The 17,160-nt window shown below is 33.8% G+C and overlaps 1 protein-coding gene and 1 long non-coding RNA gene across 3 annotated transcripts; both read right to left on the bottom strand.

The window, feature by feature from the left end:
* Window positions 1-225: 225 nt before the first annotated feature.
* On the bottom strand, window positions 226-3,333 carry LOC126725608 (uncharacterized). Of its 2 annotated transcripts, XR_007655517.1 has the most exons (3): window positions 3,045-3,332; window positions 664-2,193; window positions 226-532 (listed from the first exon to the last, which is right to left on the bottom strand). It is a non-coding gene; the product is annotated as an uncharacterized LOC126725608 (long non-coding RNA). The 2 variants fall into 2 exon arrangements; XR_007655516.1 differs by having other exon boundaries at window positions 226-2,193; window positions 3,045-3,333.
* Window positions 3,334-5,256: 1,923 nt separating this feature from the next.
* On the bottom strand, window positions 5,257-12,756 carry LOC126725605 (pleiotropic drug resistance protein 1-like). Its single transcript, XM_050430407.1, has 24 exons — window positions 12,147-12,756; window positions 11,941-12,061; window positions 11,755-11,843; window positions 11,573-11,657; window positions 11,294-11,453; window positions 11,094-11,170; window positions 10,737-10,790; window positions 10,554-10,644; window positions 10,168-10,469; window positions 9,782-10,063; window positions 9,367-9,683; window positions 9,117-9,277; window positions 8,912-9,015; window positions 8,676-8,826; window positions 8,473-8,595; window positions 8,240-8,382; window positions 7,795-8,127; window positions 7,178-7,468; window positions 7,003-7,086; window positions 6,771-6,904; window positions 6,399-6,626; window positions 6,144-6,315; window positions 5,789-6,043; window positions 5,257-5,673 (listed from the first exon to the last, which is right to left on the bottom strand). The coding sequence occupies exons 1-24, from the start codon at window positions 12,470-12,472 to the stop codon at window positions 5,410-5,412; spliced, it is 4,347 nt and encodes a 1,448-aa protein (XP_050286364.1). The 5' UTR covers window positions 12,473-12,756; the 3' UTR covers window positions 5,257-5,409.
* Window positions 12,757-17,160: the final 4,404 nt, after the last annotated feature.

Genomic DNA, 17,160 nt, shown 5'->3' on the forward strand with positions numbered 1-17,160 from the left:
ATTATCAATTGCAGCCTTTCTTTCATGAACTTTAAGGTCTCTATCATTTTTTTTAACATAATCCCTTCTATTATTCAGTCTATTTGCAAAATCCTGGTAATCCTGGTTGTTTGTTCCTTGTTCTTGTCATCATCAATGTTGCTTAAAAAATCACATTTAGGAGTATCATTTGTAAAGTCATATATGGTGCAATTAGTAAACAGTAGAAAGGGAGCACAACATGCAAACACAAGAATGCTTAACATATCTTTATATAAACTACATCCATTTAAATAAATAAATAAAAAACATATTAAAAGAAAATCATTAAGGACCTTGAACTTGGTGAACTAAGGTTATAATGTTATTACATAATGTTATTCATTAGCCCTGTCTCAGTCTTGTGTGCACTACAAGCATCTAATTGTTCATTAGTAGAAACTCCATCTCATGTAGACCAGGCATTATAAAAGTATACATCCTTAGTCTTGTGCCCTTTGAAAGGTAAGAGAAATACAAAAGAAACTCACCAATGCAACCCTTTTCACCTTAACTATCAAAAGAATAAAAGTTAGACAACCTTAAGCTAAACTCTCTCAATCAAAAAAGGGGAAACATCGGTGTGATATTCCTTTTTGTTAAAAGGAGAATAAACAGAATAAATATTCCAAAGTAAAAATTAACCTGAAAGATTCCATGCCGCTGATGAGTAGTATAATTAGTCCAGTTCATCAGCAATCAAAATGAAAAGCCATCTTTCTCCTTAAAATTCATAAGCTGCAATAAAGGAGTTGTTATACATTCTCTAAATCCTGTATATTATAATCTATTGTAAATTGGAAAGAGATATATTCTCCTGGAGATTCAAGATACGATGAGAGGGAAAACTATTATCAAATTTGATGGAAATGAAAAAGAATATCATAACATTCTTAGGTAAAACTAAAACATACAGTTTTTTGGATAGAAATTTCATGGTGTGAAATTTCATCAACAAATTCAGAACTATTGATTCAAAACCTAACGATAATCATTCATGTTGACTTCTAAAAGTTCTACAAAATGACAATGTTACAATAGCAAAAAAAGAAGCAATGTCAATAAAAAAATGTTCAAGCTTAAAGAAAAATTAAAATTGAAGTCATATGGACTTACCCCTCCATGTGCAAGAGCAATGGCCATGATAGTTGCAGTTGACCACATATATGAGACAAATAACTTTTTATTAAGCAATACCCATCAAGGTTTGCAGCAAATTGAAGAAATTTCGTTCAACATAAAGCAAGAACCATCCAAAATTACAATGAAAGAAGTCCTCAACTCAGAGATAAATAGCAATACAGAAACCCCACTTACTTTGCCTTAAAATAATCTTTCATTAAGACCAAGCCATATGTAACTGATAATAACACCAAAGGCCAACTAAACATAAAATATACCAAACAAATGAGGGTTCCTTGTTCATGAAAATTGTTCTGTAAGGCTTCCAATTCAAACAAACATTTGGCAATAAAGAACAATACTTTTTACCAGCCAAATTACTTTCGACTACCTAATTGAAATATGTGAATAAAATACACAGAGAAAATAAATGAAACACATTTATTTTGCTTTCTAATGATTTACAATCAAAAAATAAAATTGTTGGAAGCAAGCCACAATACATGTAAATAGGGAAAATATAAAAAAAAAAAAAAAAAAATGAAAAACTATACTTAACATAGAATTGCACATTTCCATCATAATGCAAATCACCTTATTGAATTGTTTATCAAATCCATTATTTCACTATGTTCGAAGTAAAGACATATATAGTCTCTAAAACATAAAATAGCTCAAATTACGACAAATCCATTATTTTTTCTCTATTTTTTTTTTCCTTTTTTGGTTCTAAATTGATGAATCAGAGAGAATATGGTATTATTTGAGTCCAATAAAAGAAAGACCTATCTGAGTCCAACAATAGCAAGATACTTTGGTTTGCAAAGCTTGAATTTAGGACCTACCCCAATCCAACCCCACCGTTTTGTCACTGGAATGAACCAAGAAGCAAAGGCTATAAAGATATTAACTTACCTCTCGGCACAGAGGGCATTTTCCTTTAGGCTCTGCTGACTTTAACTTATCAACAATTGACACTGATGCAGATGAGCAAGCACACATGTAGCAAAATATACGGCCACAAGTGAGGGAATATGGATCAAAGACTGTGTCCTGTTAGGGGAAAAAAATCAAATAAAACCAATTAATGAAGGGCCTCACTGAATAATGACAGAGCACTGTCCCTCCATAAAACTAATAATCATGGATGTTTTACACTGACCAAATATGATTCTTTAAAACTATATGATAGGAGAGAACTGAATCCAGACACAGTGTGTTGGAGCCTGAATATCTAAAACCCAACCATATTACTGCATTGAGGCCAGAAGGGAAATTTATAATAAAGCACAAGAGTTAATATTAGGAAGCAGATAGGGCCTAAGCTATTTCATGATCAAATTTGTGTTTTAAAAAGGGATCTTAATAAGGCTTTCAGTATTGGTAGTGAATGTTTTGTATTAGAATCAAATAAATCTTATCATAAAACATAAAAATAAAATTGACCCTAGTATGTTATCAATCCAATGAATCAAACCCATATAAGCCATTCAGACAATCAAATCCAACACAGTGGTTACTTTCATACTTTAAAAATAATCACTTTTCCACTAAGTAACCCCTGAACATATAACTGAAATTAATAAAACCCACTATGGGCTCCAAACCCATCAATCTAAGCTAATCATTCAAAAGAAACACTCCCAAACGAAACCCTAAATCATATTTAACAACCAAAAACGAAACCCTAAATCATATTTAACAACCCAAATTATAGAACAAAATAATAAATAAATAAATAAATAAAGTCTCAAAATCAAAAACTTTCTGCCATTAAAGGAGTGGGAGGCTAGCGCCCGTGGACTATAGTTTAGGGGTTTGAGAATTGAGAGAGGTAGAGAGAATGGAAGAGCCAAAGAACCAAAAACGAAACCCTAAATTATAGAACAAAATAAAAAACTTACCAGTAATGTTTGCAGAGAGGATCTGGTCTGATGGTAAAGTCTCAAGATGTCGTCAGTGCTCAAAGGTGGAGATCAGTGATGCCTTCTTTCTATTTCGGACTTGACAGTGTGGGGATGGCTTCTTGGCAAGATTGATTTTCAGTGTTGGGTTTTGGGGAAGAAGAGGGTAGAGAAATAGAGAAGAGATAGGAACGTCAGGGGTCTGTGTTTTGAGGAAGAAGAAGGCTGGTTTTGTATTTATCGGGTTTTGGAAAAGATTTTTTTTGTGTTTTTTTTGTGTTTTTTTTTTTTGCTTTCATAAAAGATTTTTTTTTTTTTATGTTTTTTTTTAAATATTGTGCTGACGTGGAAAATTGTGGGAGATTCAAAAACTTCGGTTTTATATATATATATAGATTAGAAATAGAGGCAAATTTCTAATTCCACTTCTAATATACTGAAATTCATTGAGACATATCATCAACCGCTCACCTTCAGGTAGGAATAATAACAAAATTCCACTTCTATCAAAGATAAAATTTTCATATATTGAGAAATGGAAGCCCAAAATTACCAAGCCATATCTTGATTCTGACTTTATTCAAATGTTTTGTCGAACTACAAAAATATGAGAAAGAGAGGAGGTGGGATATCAACTTTTTGCGTGGTTTGTTTAATCCCTACGAGGTTGAGTTGATATTTAGTATCCCTTTAAGTCAATCCCCAGTTGAGGATCCCTTCAATTCAACGGGTCTCTATACAGTAAAGTTGGGATCAAATTCCTTGCTAAGGAAAATTTTGTGATCCCTCTTGCTAATAACCAATCCCAAGATAACTATCTATGGAAGTTGATCTGGGGGCTATCGATTCCAAACAAAGTCAGCAATTTTTTGTGGCGTTCTTGTCTAAACGCAATCCCAACCAAGCAGAATTTATGGAGGAGAAAATTTTACCCGACGTCATCTGTGAACATTGTAAGATGTGCTCAGAAACCGTGTCTCATGCACTGTGGGAGTGTTCAAAGCTCTCGAATATTTGGGATTCGATTCCAACGTTTTCATTTCAGCAGTGCTCTTTTCCTTCGTTCAGGGACTTGGTTCTTTACATGCATTAGGAAGGGAAAAATCTGGAATTGATGGCAATGGTCATGTGGACTATATGGTATTGAAGAAACCAACTCAGAATTAGTTCCAAGGAGTTTCCTCTCTTGCAGGTGATCCTCAAGCCATTCAAGCACTTGCTGATTTTCTTCGTACTGATCCTGTCACCCCAGCCCGCTCTTCTGTCCACACAAGCTCACGGGTCCACTGGTCTCCTCCTCTTGAGGGTTCAATCAAGATCAATTTCGATGGGGGCAACCTTTCAAGATTTAGGCAAAGCTGGTTTGGGAGTGGTAATTCGAGAATGTTAGGGCCAAGCTATTGCATCACTCTAGAAACAAACCTATCTACCTTTCTCATCAGACCTCATCAAGGCCAGGGCTATTGCAAGGGTTATCTCATTTGCCTAGGAACTCGACTTCACTTCTTTTATCCTTGAAGGTGATTCTGAAACTGTGATTAAAACTCTTGACTCCGATGAGGATTCTGTATCTCCATTTGGCCATATGCTTGCTTCGGCCGAATCTACCATTGTTACCAATAATTGTATTTCCTTTTCTTATGTACGTAGACTTGGTAATATTCAATGCAACAAAATGTATTTTTGGTGACGAAATTTTCTTCACCAAAAGTCCTATTTTTCGTCGCAAGGACTTTTGGCAATGAAATTTGTTTTTTGGCTATGAAATTGGTTTCGATGCGTATACCACACCGTCAAAAGTCTTGGCGATGAAAAATTTCATATCCAAAAGGTATGACTATTTAAAAAAAAAAAAAAAAAAATTGGTGACAAAAACATTTTGTCGCCTAATGTTTTCCTCGCTAAATACATTATTTAGTGAAGAAATAGTTTCGTCATCAAATGACATTTGGGGAAAAATTTCAATTTTCGTCACCAAATGTTATTAGTTTTTTATAAATGGCGATGAAATATGAATTTTGTTGCTATATATTAACTTTTGGTGACAAAAAAAAAATTCGTCACTAATATTCGTCGCCAAAAATACATATTGTTGTAGTGATTGTAACTCACAACCTAGCTAAACATACTAGATATGTTAGAGGTTTTCCAGTATGGATAGAGGGTGTTCCTCCACATGTGATTTATGTTCTTTTCGCTGATCATGGTTGACTTTCTTTGAATAAAATTCATAGTATTCCTCCTCAAAATGCTAATAAAAAGTGCTTCAAGATACATCTTGTTGGTGTAAGAGACAAAACATCTTGTACTTGCAAGATAGCATTAATCCTAAAAACATACTATACAAAATAATCAAAACAACCTTCTATCGCCTTTGGAAATTGAAAATCTTGATGGAAACTGCAAAGATGAATGCAAAGAGTACTGCAACCCCAGCAACTACAACCGCAACCACTCCTAGAAAATCATGCTTGTATCCAAAATAGCTTTTAACAAACTCTTTTACAGATTCATTATTGCCATCAGTCATCAACTCCTCTATATCTCCAAATTGAGAAACAACCAATCCATACAAAGTCCAAGCTACTGGACATGCCCAGTAGTACCATCTCCACCATACAGGAATCCTCTGTTGATTTCCAAGTAGATAAATGAAAGGAAAAGGGAAAATGAAAAGGATTTAGTAATTGTTAGATATATTTGTACACATGAAAACCTGCACATCAAAAGTGGAAAATACTTACAGTTCGTGGGATAATGAATCCTGAAAATAGATTCCATATTGCATAAAATGCAGACGATATTATGGAAGCAATATGGTGGTTTGGCGTCACAGCCACAGTCATCATGCCGTAGTAGGTAAAGTACAACAATGTGAAGTACATGAAAAATAGATACCAAAAGAATTTGGCTACAGTCCATTCAAACCCAATCATTGCATAAACTATGATGCCATAAAACACAGCTTGTACAAAAACATATGGGAGCTCAATTGTAACCTGTGACAAAAGATAGTAAGTCGCATTAACATACACAATTATTGTAGAATAATACAGTAATACTCTATAGGTTAAGCCTGCAAGATGTGACCCTAGTTACCTGTGCAAATGCATATGGCAAAGCTGAATACATTCCAGCAGCTCTTTCTCTGTAGAAGACAGTTCGTTCAACTGCCACTACAGGCTGCACTGATGAAGCATTTTGGACACCAAGGAAGAGAACAGCAGCATACATGGAACCCATTGCATTAAATAAATCTTGTTGCCTCTTGCTGCAATTTGAAAATTATATTAAAATGTAGCAGTAATCCATTGGAGTGTTCAAATTTCTCAAATTTTTGTAGCAGTAACTTACGTCTTGGAACCAAGGTCCCAGAACATTGTCCCAAATATCAAGGCTATGAAAACTGTGAACAGAAATCTCACGGCAGTGTATGGTGGGTTGCGCCAATAGGACCAGTGTTGCTTCCACAAGCAAGCCATGCATTGAGTGAAAAATGACTGTGCATATTGGGTTGGGAAATAAAGTTCTTTTTTATTAGGTGCAGGTTTGCTCAACTCTTGAATCAATGCTTTGTTCCTCCTAATGGATATGCCACATAGTTAGTAGAAGTTTTATCCTTAGATTCAAAGAACATAACTACAACAAAGAACTTATTTAAACATTTCCCAGATAGTAGAATCGTTTTTCAATCCTATAAAGCATTTAATATAACATTAAACATACCTGTACAAATCTGAGTTTCTGTACACATTAGTAAAATCAACACCCAAAGTTATTTCCTCTGCTGAAGATGTAACTTCCAACATCCAAGTTGCTGGATTGTAACCATCTTTAATTTTTCTGATTCCTTCGATGCTCTAGAAGCAAAGGAAAGGTATATGCATTAGGAAATATACAACATACAAATATTTATGGCCGTTGGGTGTTTGCAATTCTGATCTTCAAAGAATCCTACCTCAAAATACTTTATAAGATGGCTTGAGTGGTGTCCCAATGGCCCAACGTATATCTCTTGTCCTCCACGTTTCATAAGGAAAAGCTGCAAATACATGTTACATATGCTTCATACTCAAATCTAGAAGAAAACCAACACATTTGCACCGAGTCTGTTGATAGTTAATAGTCCTTACCTCATCAAAAGCTTCAAATATGTCAATGCTTGGCTGATGGATGGTGCACACAACTGTTCTTCCAGTGTCCACTGTGTTCCTAACTGTTCTCATAACAATTGCAGCAGCTCTTGCATCTAGACCTGAAGTTGGCTCATCCATGAATATTATGGAGGGGTTTGCCACAAGCTCAACTGCGATAGTGAGCCTCTTGCGCTGCTCAGTAGAGAGACCATTCACACCAGGCAACCCAACAAGTGCATTCCTCAATGGGTTTAGCTCCACAAGCTCCATGACTTCCTCAATGAACATCTGCAACCGTTTGTTAGAATCATGAATCAGGAATTCTGATAGTGATATAATAGTTAAGATTATTATTGAAAACTCAAACATCTTTAATATGTAATCATGCTTAACAATTAACAATAGAATCTGATTTATGGAGCTTAATCGTGTCTGCAACCATACCAAGAGAAAACAAGCTCATATATGACAATATTCAAGTGAGCTAAATTTAAGCATTTTCCAGAGTCTAGCACGAGCACCAGCCAAAGTGACATACTGTCAATTGCACTAAAAAAGTAGGAAGAAATGCAAACAGAAAAACCATGAACTAGAATGGCCTTTTAGACTCCAACCTTTCTGGTTTCCGAATCAACTTCAGAGGATAAGCGGAGCCATGCTGAGTAGAGCAAGGACTCATACACAGTAACATGAGGAGAATGAATGTCATTTTGCTCACAGTAGCCAGAAATTCGAGCAAATGTTTCTTGGTTCTTTGGGAACCCTGAGATTGTGATGTTCCCTTCAATATATCCACCAGTTTTCCTACCAGCTAGCACATCCATCAGAGTTGTTTTACCAGCACCACTAACACCCATCAAAGCTGTGAGAACACCTGGCCTAAAAGCACCACTCACACCATTCAAAAGCACCAATTTATCCTCAATAACACCCTGGCTCTTCATTTCCTGCATGTCCAATCGAAACAGTGAGGTCTCAATTTTCTACTTTCGGTACAATATTAATTTCCAAGCCACTGTAAGAAACTCTTCACTTTAAGATATTTATGACTTGAGTTACCTGTGGCATGTCAACAGAATATATAATATCATCAAATGTGATAGAATGTTGATCAAATGGAAGAACCATTCCTCTTTTCCCATTACGACTGGCCTCAATTTCAGCTCCTGACCTCGCAGATGAGCTAATTCTCCTCCTACTCCCTGCACGTCCATTAACTTTAGTTGGAAACTAAAAGGAAATAAAACTATGATACTCACAGGATACAATACACAATATTTGCAACATATTACCTATGTTGGAATGGTGACTTGAGCTGTTTCCTCTGAGTGTTGACTGTATGCCTTCTCCTGTCCTCTGTCCTTGTTCATTGCTCTCTGGTTCATCTGATTTTACAGTCTGTGCCTTTCCAAATGCTGCACGACAAATGGTACATCATTAACAAAAAAGCTCCTAAATTTATACAACATATAGCGGAAAAGGTGGAGATACCCACGGTTAAGATAAGCAAGAGCCAGCGTGAAAATGATGTTGAAAACTAGTAAGAATCCAACCAGTGCTCCTACGCCAATCCAATACCAATATGCTTGTGTGAAGAACCCACGAGACTTCAGAACTGAAATTCCCAGTGCTTCCGTTGTGCTACCCTATATTATTACAATTTGATCAAGCATTAGCTTGTTATTAACAGGAAGACGGCATAAATGTTCAGATGCATAGTCAAGAAGTTACATTTCTCCAGTTTCCCCCCAGGAACTCATTCACCACTATTGCATTCTGTCCGTACATCAAAGGCGATATCCAGTAACCCCATATCCACCATTTCTTTATATCATCTATAGAAGTAAGTCAACAGATGAAAAGGCAGTTCTTAAAGGTATAGTATAACAAACTGAAGAAAGGTTTAAATAAATTTCTCAGTTTAGTATATTGTTACCTTTGGAAAGTATAAAGCCACCTAAGGCAAAAAGTAAGAGCAACGCAAAGGACCCAAAAGTGTTGGCAACAATCATGTTTCTACCCATTGCTCCAATAGCTCGGAATAATGCAGAAGCCATTTGGTTTACAAGTACGAGCAGAAGGTATTGTTTAAACAACCTGCAATACGTACATTTGAATATATTGATTAGAATATAACACACAAGCTAAACCAATATCTAAATGACCCACAATATCATTATAATTACCTTCCGGGACTTGGATCAAATCCAATGACATAATAGGTCATAAATACCCAAACTCCAACTTCTAAAAATGTTACTGGAATCTTGAGTATCCATGTTGGAAGAGCATATACCCAAGAAGGATAGAAGAGGAGATCCCTTTGCTTGTAAAAGACAGGAAGCTTTACAATCGTCATAGAAAGCTCTGCCATTCCATTAAACATAATCATAATCACAGTGAAGAACAAAGCACCCGTATAAATTGATCCATCGGTTACTGATTCACGTGGCATCTTTGTCCGTAGGAAAAGTGTCATTGCAATCAGAGCCATCATAAAAAGCTAAAAGCACAAAAACCAAACAAACAAACAAAGTTAAAAATCGAAATCATACTAAATGCAAATTAAAGCAAGAGTAAAAAATTAAGTTTTAAGCCTACTTGTGTAAGCTTGAAGATATAAACAAATGAATTCCTCTTCATCAGAAGGTATTCTCTTGAGAAATTAGCTTTTAACAGCTCCTTCTTGTTAACGCCATACTTGTTGGTTGTCAAAGCAGCCGGGTGGCTTTTACTCTTGTCATATGGAACTGAAAGTTCATCTCCTATACTCCTGCCAACATGGAATGATTGGAATGCCTCAGCAAATTCCTGAACTGTGACAAAACTGTAAGGCTCATCTTTGTGTGCCCAGTACTGCTCCTGATCTTTCCTTGATGTCGCCTGTGATAATCGCAGATAATACATATGAGAACTCCACATGTAAGGCTCATCCTTAAGTTTTATATTAGTATGGATGAGATAAAAAAGAATATATTTACACTAACCTCTTGCAAGAAATCAGCCACGCCTTTTCTGTCCGGACATTTAAAACCCATGGATTCAAAATAGTCAAGAACTAGCTCACGGGGACCCTGGTACACAATGTAGCCATCAGAGAGGAGAATAATGTCATCAAAAAGATTATATGTCTCTGGTGCTGGCTGCAGTAGAGAGATGACTGCTGTTCCATCAAGAATGTGAACATATTGCTTGAGTGAATTCACAATTTGGAAAGTTGTCGAACTGTCCAATCCAGTTGATATTTCATCCATAAACAATGCCTTTGCTGGTCCAACCAACATCTCCCCTATAATTTGATTCAATATAGATTAGCATACATCCAATTTCATATCAACTAAACTGAATTCTATTTGCTATTGATTCAATATACCTGTTGTAACACGCTTCCTTTGTCCACCAGAAATACCCCTTATCATTTCATCTCCAACCATGGTATCAGCACACACATCTAAACCCAAAACCTGTATATTTGAAGCAAATTAAAGAAACTAAAGTATATTATGTTTACTGTGTCTTAATAGTCGAAAGCCTATGCCAAAACCGGCAATGTTACCTTTAATGTATAATCTGTCACCACTGTTGCCTCTTGGCCTTCAGTTGTGGCAGCCTGAAATATTAGAAGCCAATAAACAAAAGAAAGCCACCATCACTCACTTGAATAAGTTATGTTACAAATAAAATTAAAGATGCTACTCAATCCAAAATTGAACATAAATAATCAACTATAATATGAATTATGCGAAAGATTACAGTTGCAACCATTATTATTATTTTTGGAATCTCAATTGTTAAATGAGGTCCAGATACAGTTTCCTTAGAAGGGAAAAACTAATACTATAAATCTCGATCTAAGTGAAATACTAGAGTTCTGCTAAAGATACAAATTATAGGTCAAGAGCTTCTGCCTCACCTTCATGTAGATATCAATATCTGGATCTGGCTTGATATTTGCCTCTTTTTCTCTTCTGGACAACTCTGCTAGCATATCTGCAGATTACCAAAACAACGGTCATTCTTCCTAATATTACATATTACTCATGACAGTTCATCTAGAAATTTATATTGAAGGAAAGCTATAAAATAAGTGATCCTGTCACTAAATTAACTGACCGTAGCGTGATCCAACCCCTTGGCACCTTGCAGAGAAGCCCAGCGTTTCTCTTACAGTCATTTCTCCAATATGGAGATCATATTGACTGATATAGGCAGCAGTTCTCTGGGGTACAAACTCATTCATGCCATGGCCGTTGTAAGTCACCCTCCCAGACAACTGAAGAAGAATTTTATATATATTTTTTCCTTTTAATCAGAGATGATACTAAAGATTTAAATAGAGTAAAGAATTGCAAATTCAAGGATGAGTTGAAGCTGAAATCAAATTATTTTCACCTTTAGATCAGGGTCTAGCTTTCCGGCCAAAGCCAACAAGAGTGTTGTCTTCCCAGAACTTGGAGGACCCAATAGCAATGTCATTCTGCAAAATACATATGCAGAAAATGAGAATGGTTCCTAGAAACTAATCGTAAACATTCAGAGTCCAATGCATATTATAGCTGAGGTTGATTTCTCACCTTCTAGGCTTGATGATTCCACTAACATCTTTAAGGATAGACAAGTGTTTCTTTTTACTTGGAAGAATATAGAGAGAATTTAAAAAACCCTGCGCACAGTGAAAAGTAAATTCAATAACAACTTAACAGAAACACTTCAAAAGCAAAATTGTGTAACTGACAAGTACATATTTTGCTGCTGGTTACCTCTACAATATTGACAATGAAGTTAAAGAATGTAGGCAAAGCTCTGCCACCCACATATGCTTCTGCCTCAACATTTAGGTGCTCAAATCGTACTTCAATTGTTGGAAGATCAATTCCAACTCTAATTAAATTCCAAGAAACCCGAGAAATTAAAATCCATTACAATACAAACCAAAGTTTGAAACATAAATTGGCAGAACTCTTACCTGTCTATCCGGTTCCTGACCTTCATCAAGAACTTCTCATTGTCCTCTTCTGCTACTTTCACCAACCTCTCAAGCAATTGCTTCCTTTCTTCAAATCCAAGACTTTCTATATTGATTTCATTAGCCTCACCTTTTGAGGTAGTTAATATACCTTTTCTTAGACGATCAAACGTTGGAAGCTTTTCAAGGGCAGCCCATTTGAGAGCTTCTTCATCGTCTTCTTCACGTGAAGACCTGTTGAAAACTTCCACAGAGTTGTTCCTCCATCGGGAGGAACTATTCACTCTTATACTACTACTAGCCTTGTAAATGTCACCCCCTTCCATTACAACCAACAGCTAAAACCCACCAAGTCCCCCCAGAAATATATATATATATATATATATATATTTATATTTCTTCAGAATTCAATTCAATGTGTGTAAATGTTCAAACTTTATGGCTAAAACCAAAGACAGGTCCTGCTGCAATAACTGCAAAAGCCCACCAAAACCCAGAAAAAGTTTTTGTTTTCTTAATATAGAAGTGAATTAAACAAAAAACAGATGATCAAACTCTCTATGCTTTTTTTCTCTGTATGTTGGTTTGGAACTTGTCCCAACAATGAATATGAAGCAACATTATCGGTGACATATATATAGAGTGAGGACATTGAAGTGTATTCACATCACTATATCCTTTAATGCTTCGTACGTACGTGGAAACTGGCGCGGAAACTCACATGTTGAAATGTAAATATTCAATGAAAGCGTGACCTTTGGTTCATGGAATCGAAAAAATTAGGTGCCACCTATTTTGAAAACGTTTTTCGTAAGTTTCCAAAAAAAAAAAAAAAAAAACGTTTTTCGTAAACTCCAAATATATTAATTATTGTTTAGCAAAAAAAGTATATATATATTCATTATTGTGTACCAAACCAAAGTTTTGTTAGTAATTTAATTATTAGTTTTATACTAATTAATATACATTTTTTTTTGGGAGAAACCTACATACAAATCTTGGATAGAAGTTATTTTTATTTATTTATTTTTTTCCTTTACAAAAACCAACTTATATGTTGAAAAGGTAGAAATTCAATTTCAATGTCACTTTGGTCCTTTGGACTTGAAAAAAAGATGCCAATTCTTTTTACATAATTTGTCGTAAACTCTAAATATATTCATTCTTGTGTACCAAGCCAATGTTTTATTAGCAATTTAGTTATTATTGCACTAATTAACATACAAATATTGGATAAAAGTTATAGCTTTTTTTATCCCTTACAAAACCAATTTATATGTTGAAAAGGTAGATAATTTCAATGTCATCACTTTGGTCCTTTGGAGTTGAAAAAAGATGCCACTTCTTTTTACAACATTTTTGTGATTCAAAACTCAAAACTCAAAACTCAAAATATATTTATTCTTGTTTGAGAAATGATATTTTCATAATATTTTTACAACAAATCTTAAGTGGTAAGTTGGTACTAATTGTTATTGTTGGGTTAAAAAAGTAATTTTAGTACTAAATTCAAATTTGAACTAATAACAACTAACCACCTATGATTTGTTGTGAAAATATTGTAAAAATGTTGTGGACGTAACACTTCTCTTTTTGTTTACCAAGCCAATCTTTTGTTAGCAATTTTATTAATTACTCTAATTAACATACAAATCTTGGATAAAAGTTAAAGTTTCTTTTCCCTCTTACGACAACTACGGGAGGGGATTTTTTTTTTTTTTTTTTAATTTTATAATACTACAAGTTGGGGACTGCTTGTTTTATTTACACCAAGGGGAAGGAAAGATTCAAACGCAAGTGTTTTGAAAGAAGTAATTAAACTATACCACCAAGTTTAAGTTTTTATTTACCTTTTCTTTTTTTTTAACTTACCACAACTTACTACGTGATGGGGGAGAGAAATTTGAACCTCAAGCTCTCGAGAGAATTAAATAATACCACCTACTTTTTTCTTTTCTTCCCTTACAACAAGTGGGTGTGGGTGCATTTGGACAAAGTTCTCCACATAGAAATAACTGAATAAGGAGAATTGAGTAACATGAATGAGCTACAAGATCATTTTTATAGTAAATTTATTTACTTTAATATTCTCTTTGACATAGACCTTGGGATAGCTTATTTTCATTGAGTTATTTTACTTAAAAATAGTACAAGTTCTCAAAAAAAAAAAATGAAACTTTAGAAAATGATATATAAGATTATTTTAAAAATAAATTAGATTTTAAATTTATTCAAAAAGCATCAACGTGTTGCTATTGGTCGAATTGAAGACACTGCACGAGAGAATTCTTGTTGGCCTAAGGGGCCTAGGCGCCACTTGGCCACCAATCGCATGGGTATATTTATTCATCATTAAATCCTACTTTTGTTATTGGCGTATATAAAATTTAGATATGTCAAATAAAGTGAGAACATATTTATTCAAAATTACCTTTCTGACCTCCAATTGTAAACCACTTTCCTATAAAAAGCGTTATAAAGACAATAAAAGGGAAAAGCTGTCGAGTTGGTGGACTCGGGATAACATATTGCATTGGTATTTCGTAGCGCGAATATTGGGAGGGTCAGGGTACGCATAATTAAAAAATATGTCAACTTTTTGACCATAATCCATAATGTTATGGATGGGTTTGGGAGGCTGCTCAAACTTTCGTTCATCCAAAGATACCATTATTGGTGTATCAAAAAAGAAAAAGAAAAAAAAAAAAACAGATACCATTATTGGATTGCTATAAGTCTATTCAGATCACTGTTTCTTTTTAATAATTATGATAGAATTTTAATTAATAATATCCATTTGATGATAGTTATTTTTTATTATCATCACGATCTTATGAACTTTTAATTTGACGGGTATAATTTAAATAAAAAAATTATTTAATATTTCGAGATCAATTATTCCATTTCTTACATAAATGGAATCCACCATTCTTGTAAGAGGGTATTGTTCCAAGAGGATTGAATAATTACTTGTATATATAAACTGATTTATTTAATTACTTCAAAACTTAACTAAATAAAAATATAATTGTATTCTGAAATTCTTGTGACTTTTGTTCTATTACTTTTTTTATTTTTAATGGGAAATCATAACTATTTTGATAACTAAATTATTGACTTTGACATAAATAATAAAGTCTATGAGCTACTTTCAATTCAAACCAGTACTCTGCTCTTGAAAAATAATGGGAGTTACTAAATACTAATACTATATTCCAGCATTGCATCTCTGCATAGCTCAGCAGTTTTGTTTTGTTAATTTTTTTTTTGGAAGAAGAAGGTAATGAACTAAGCAGTGATATCATCACATACGTATGTGATGATAAGGAGGAAACCCTTATTGTTTATTACATCTTTTTTAGCTAAACTTATTGTTGATTACTATAATTCTATTCAAGTGCCTGACTTGTGTTCCAAGTACATAGTTGCATAATATGCTCTGTTGGGTTACCAATAAGTTTTATTATTAAGTACAGTACAGGAGTATTATATTCTGTTTTCTTTGTGGACCTGGACGGTGGTCCTTCTAGAACAAATGTATGTTGGGCATCATTAATATATCATAAATAAAGATGCAAACTCTTGCAAATCATAACGTCAATTAAAATTGGATCGTACTAACGAGTGTCATTAAAGTATTGATTAATAATCCATTTTAGGAATGTTTTGTCAAAACATTAATTAATTTTTTATTTCTCATAAAAATTTTCTTTAAATAGATTATTAACTGATGTTCTAAGGGCATTCGATGACATTTCTCATTAAAATTTAATTAATATGTCACAATTAAAAGAATAAATGGTTTATTAATGGGTCATAAAGTAATATTTATTTTCTAAATAATAAATGGTTTCCGTATTATTTACAATTCTCAGCTGGGCTTCTAGATAAAAAAGATAGTTGAATATCATGGTTAAGGTTCACACTCTTGGGAAGCAAACACGAGGGGGAAATGACGTCCAAAGAGAAAGTTGGAAATTTCATTTTCTTTCCGATTAAGAAAGTTGGAAATAGATCCTAATTTTCCTCCGTGTCCAATCCAATGTCATTTTCGTGTAGTCCAAAAGTCAATTTTAAGAGTTTTGCTGCCAAAGTAAAAGAAAACAGTTGGTAGTCTCACAAAATTAAAAACCAACAAGTCGTGATTCATATGATAGTCGTGATTCATCTGATAGTGAAACAAAAGAGTTTTCACTATCGTATGAATCACGAGTCACGACTATCATATGAATCAAACACGTGTCCTAATCGAGTAGTTCGTGCAAATGATTTTTTTTAGAAGATTGTAATTTACAACTTAAAAAAATGGTTAGAGTTACAAATTATTTTATAATTTTTTTTATAAATAATTAATATATTGAGTGGTTATTAGTCAATAAAAAAGTGTGTTAGCTTTCTCAAAAAAAAAAAAAAAGTGATATTAGTAATTAGCTCAGATGAGAATTAGTAAAATTTGGTCATATTAACAATTTATAAAAATATTGTAAAATAATTAATGGTTATAGGTGTAGCATTACTCTTGTGACCTTAGTTGGCATCTAATGCATTGAATTAAATTAGGTTTATAATTGTCAAAGTCTTGTGCTCAATTGATTGATATTTCTTGATGTCTCCAATATGATTTAAATGATTAAATCCCTCCACCCTCAACTATCAAATTAGTCACAAAAAAAAAAAAAAAAAAAAAAAAAAAAAAACCTGTATATTCTATAAATAGGCAAAATCCTTGTATCTCAACCGATTGGTACCTTTTGGTATTTCCAATAGAGACACTAGGGTTCAAATCTTCCCTCTTTTTCTTTTTTCTTTTTTTTTTTTTTTTTGAATCTGAATGTGCTTTTAATTTGTTATTTTTTGAGTGGAGACTAGGGGCATGGGATAGGCCAAGAGTGGTTGAGTGAAAACAAAAACAAATGTTAACACAACAAAAATATTTTTTAGTGTCTGTTTGGGAATAGTTATCTAACTTTTTGCAAAAATTATAAAATAAATAAAGACAGCTTATAAAATATAT

Source organism: Quercus robur, chromosome 5, assembly GCF_932294415.1.
Source record: "Quercus robur chromosome 5, dhQueRobu3.1, whole genome shotgun sequence".
NCBI classification, from domain to species: domain Eukaryota; kingdom Viridiplantae; phylum Streptophyta; class Magnoliopsida; order Fagales; family Fagaceae; genus Quercus; species Quercus robur.

What these genes read in the sequence shown, in the direction of transcription:
- LOC126725605 (XM_050430407.1), bottom strand. Translation starts at nt 12,472, where the DNA reads ATGGAAGGGGGTGACATTTACAAGGCTAGTAGTAGTATAAGAGTGAAT. An exon ending in TTGATTCGGAAACCAGAAAG is followed by an intron (nt 7,469 to 7,794) that starts GTTGGAGTCTAA and finishes AAACGGTTGCAG; the next exon opens with ATGTTCATTGAGGAAGTCAT. An exon ending in ATCTTATAAAGTATTTTGAG is followed by an intron (nt 6,905 to 7,002) that starts GTAGGATTCTTT and finishes CTTTGCTTCTAG; the next exon opens with AGCATCGAAGGAATCAGAAA.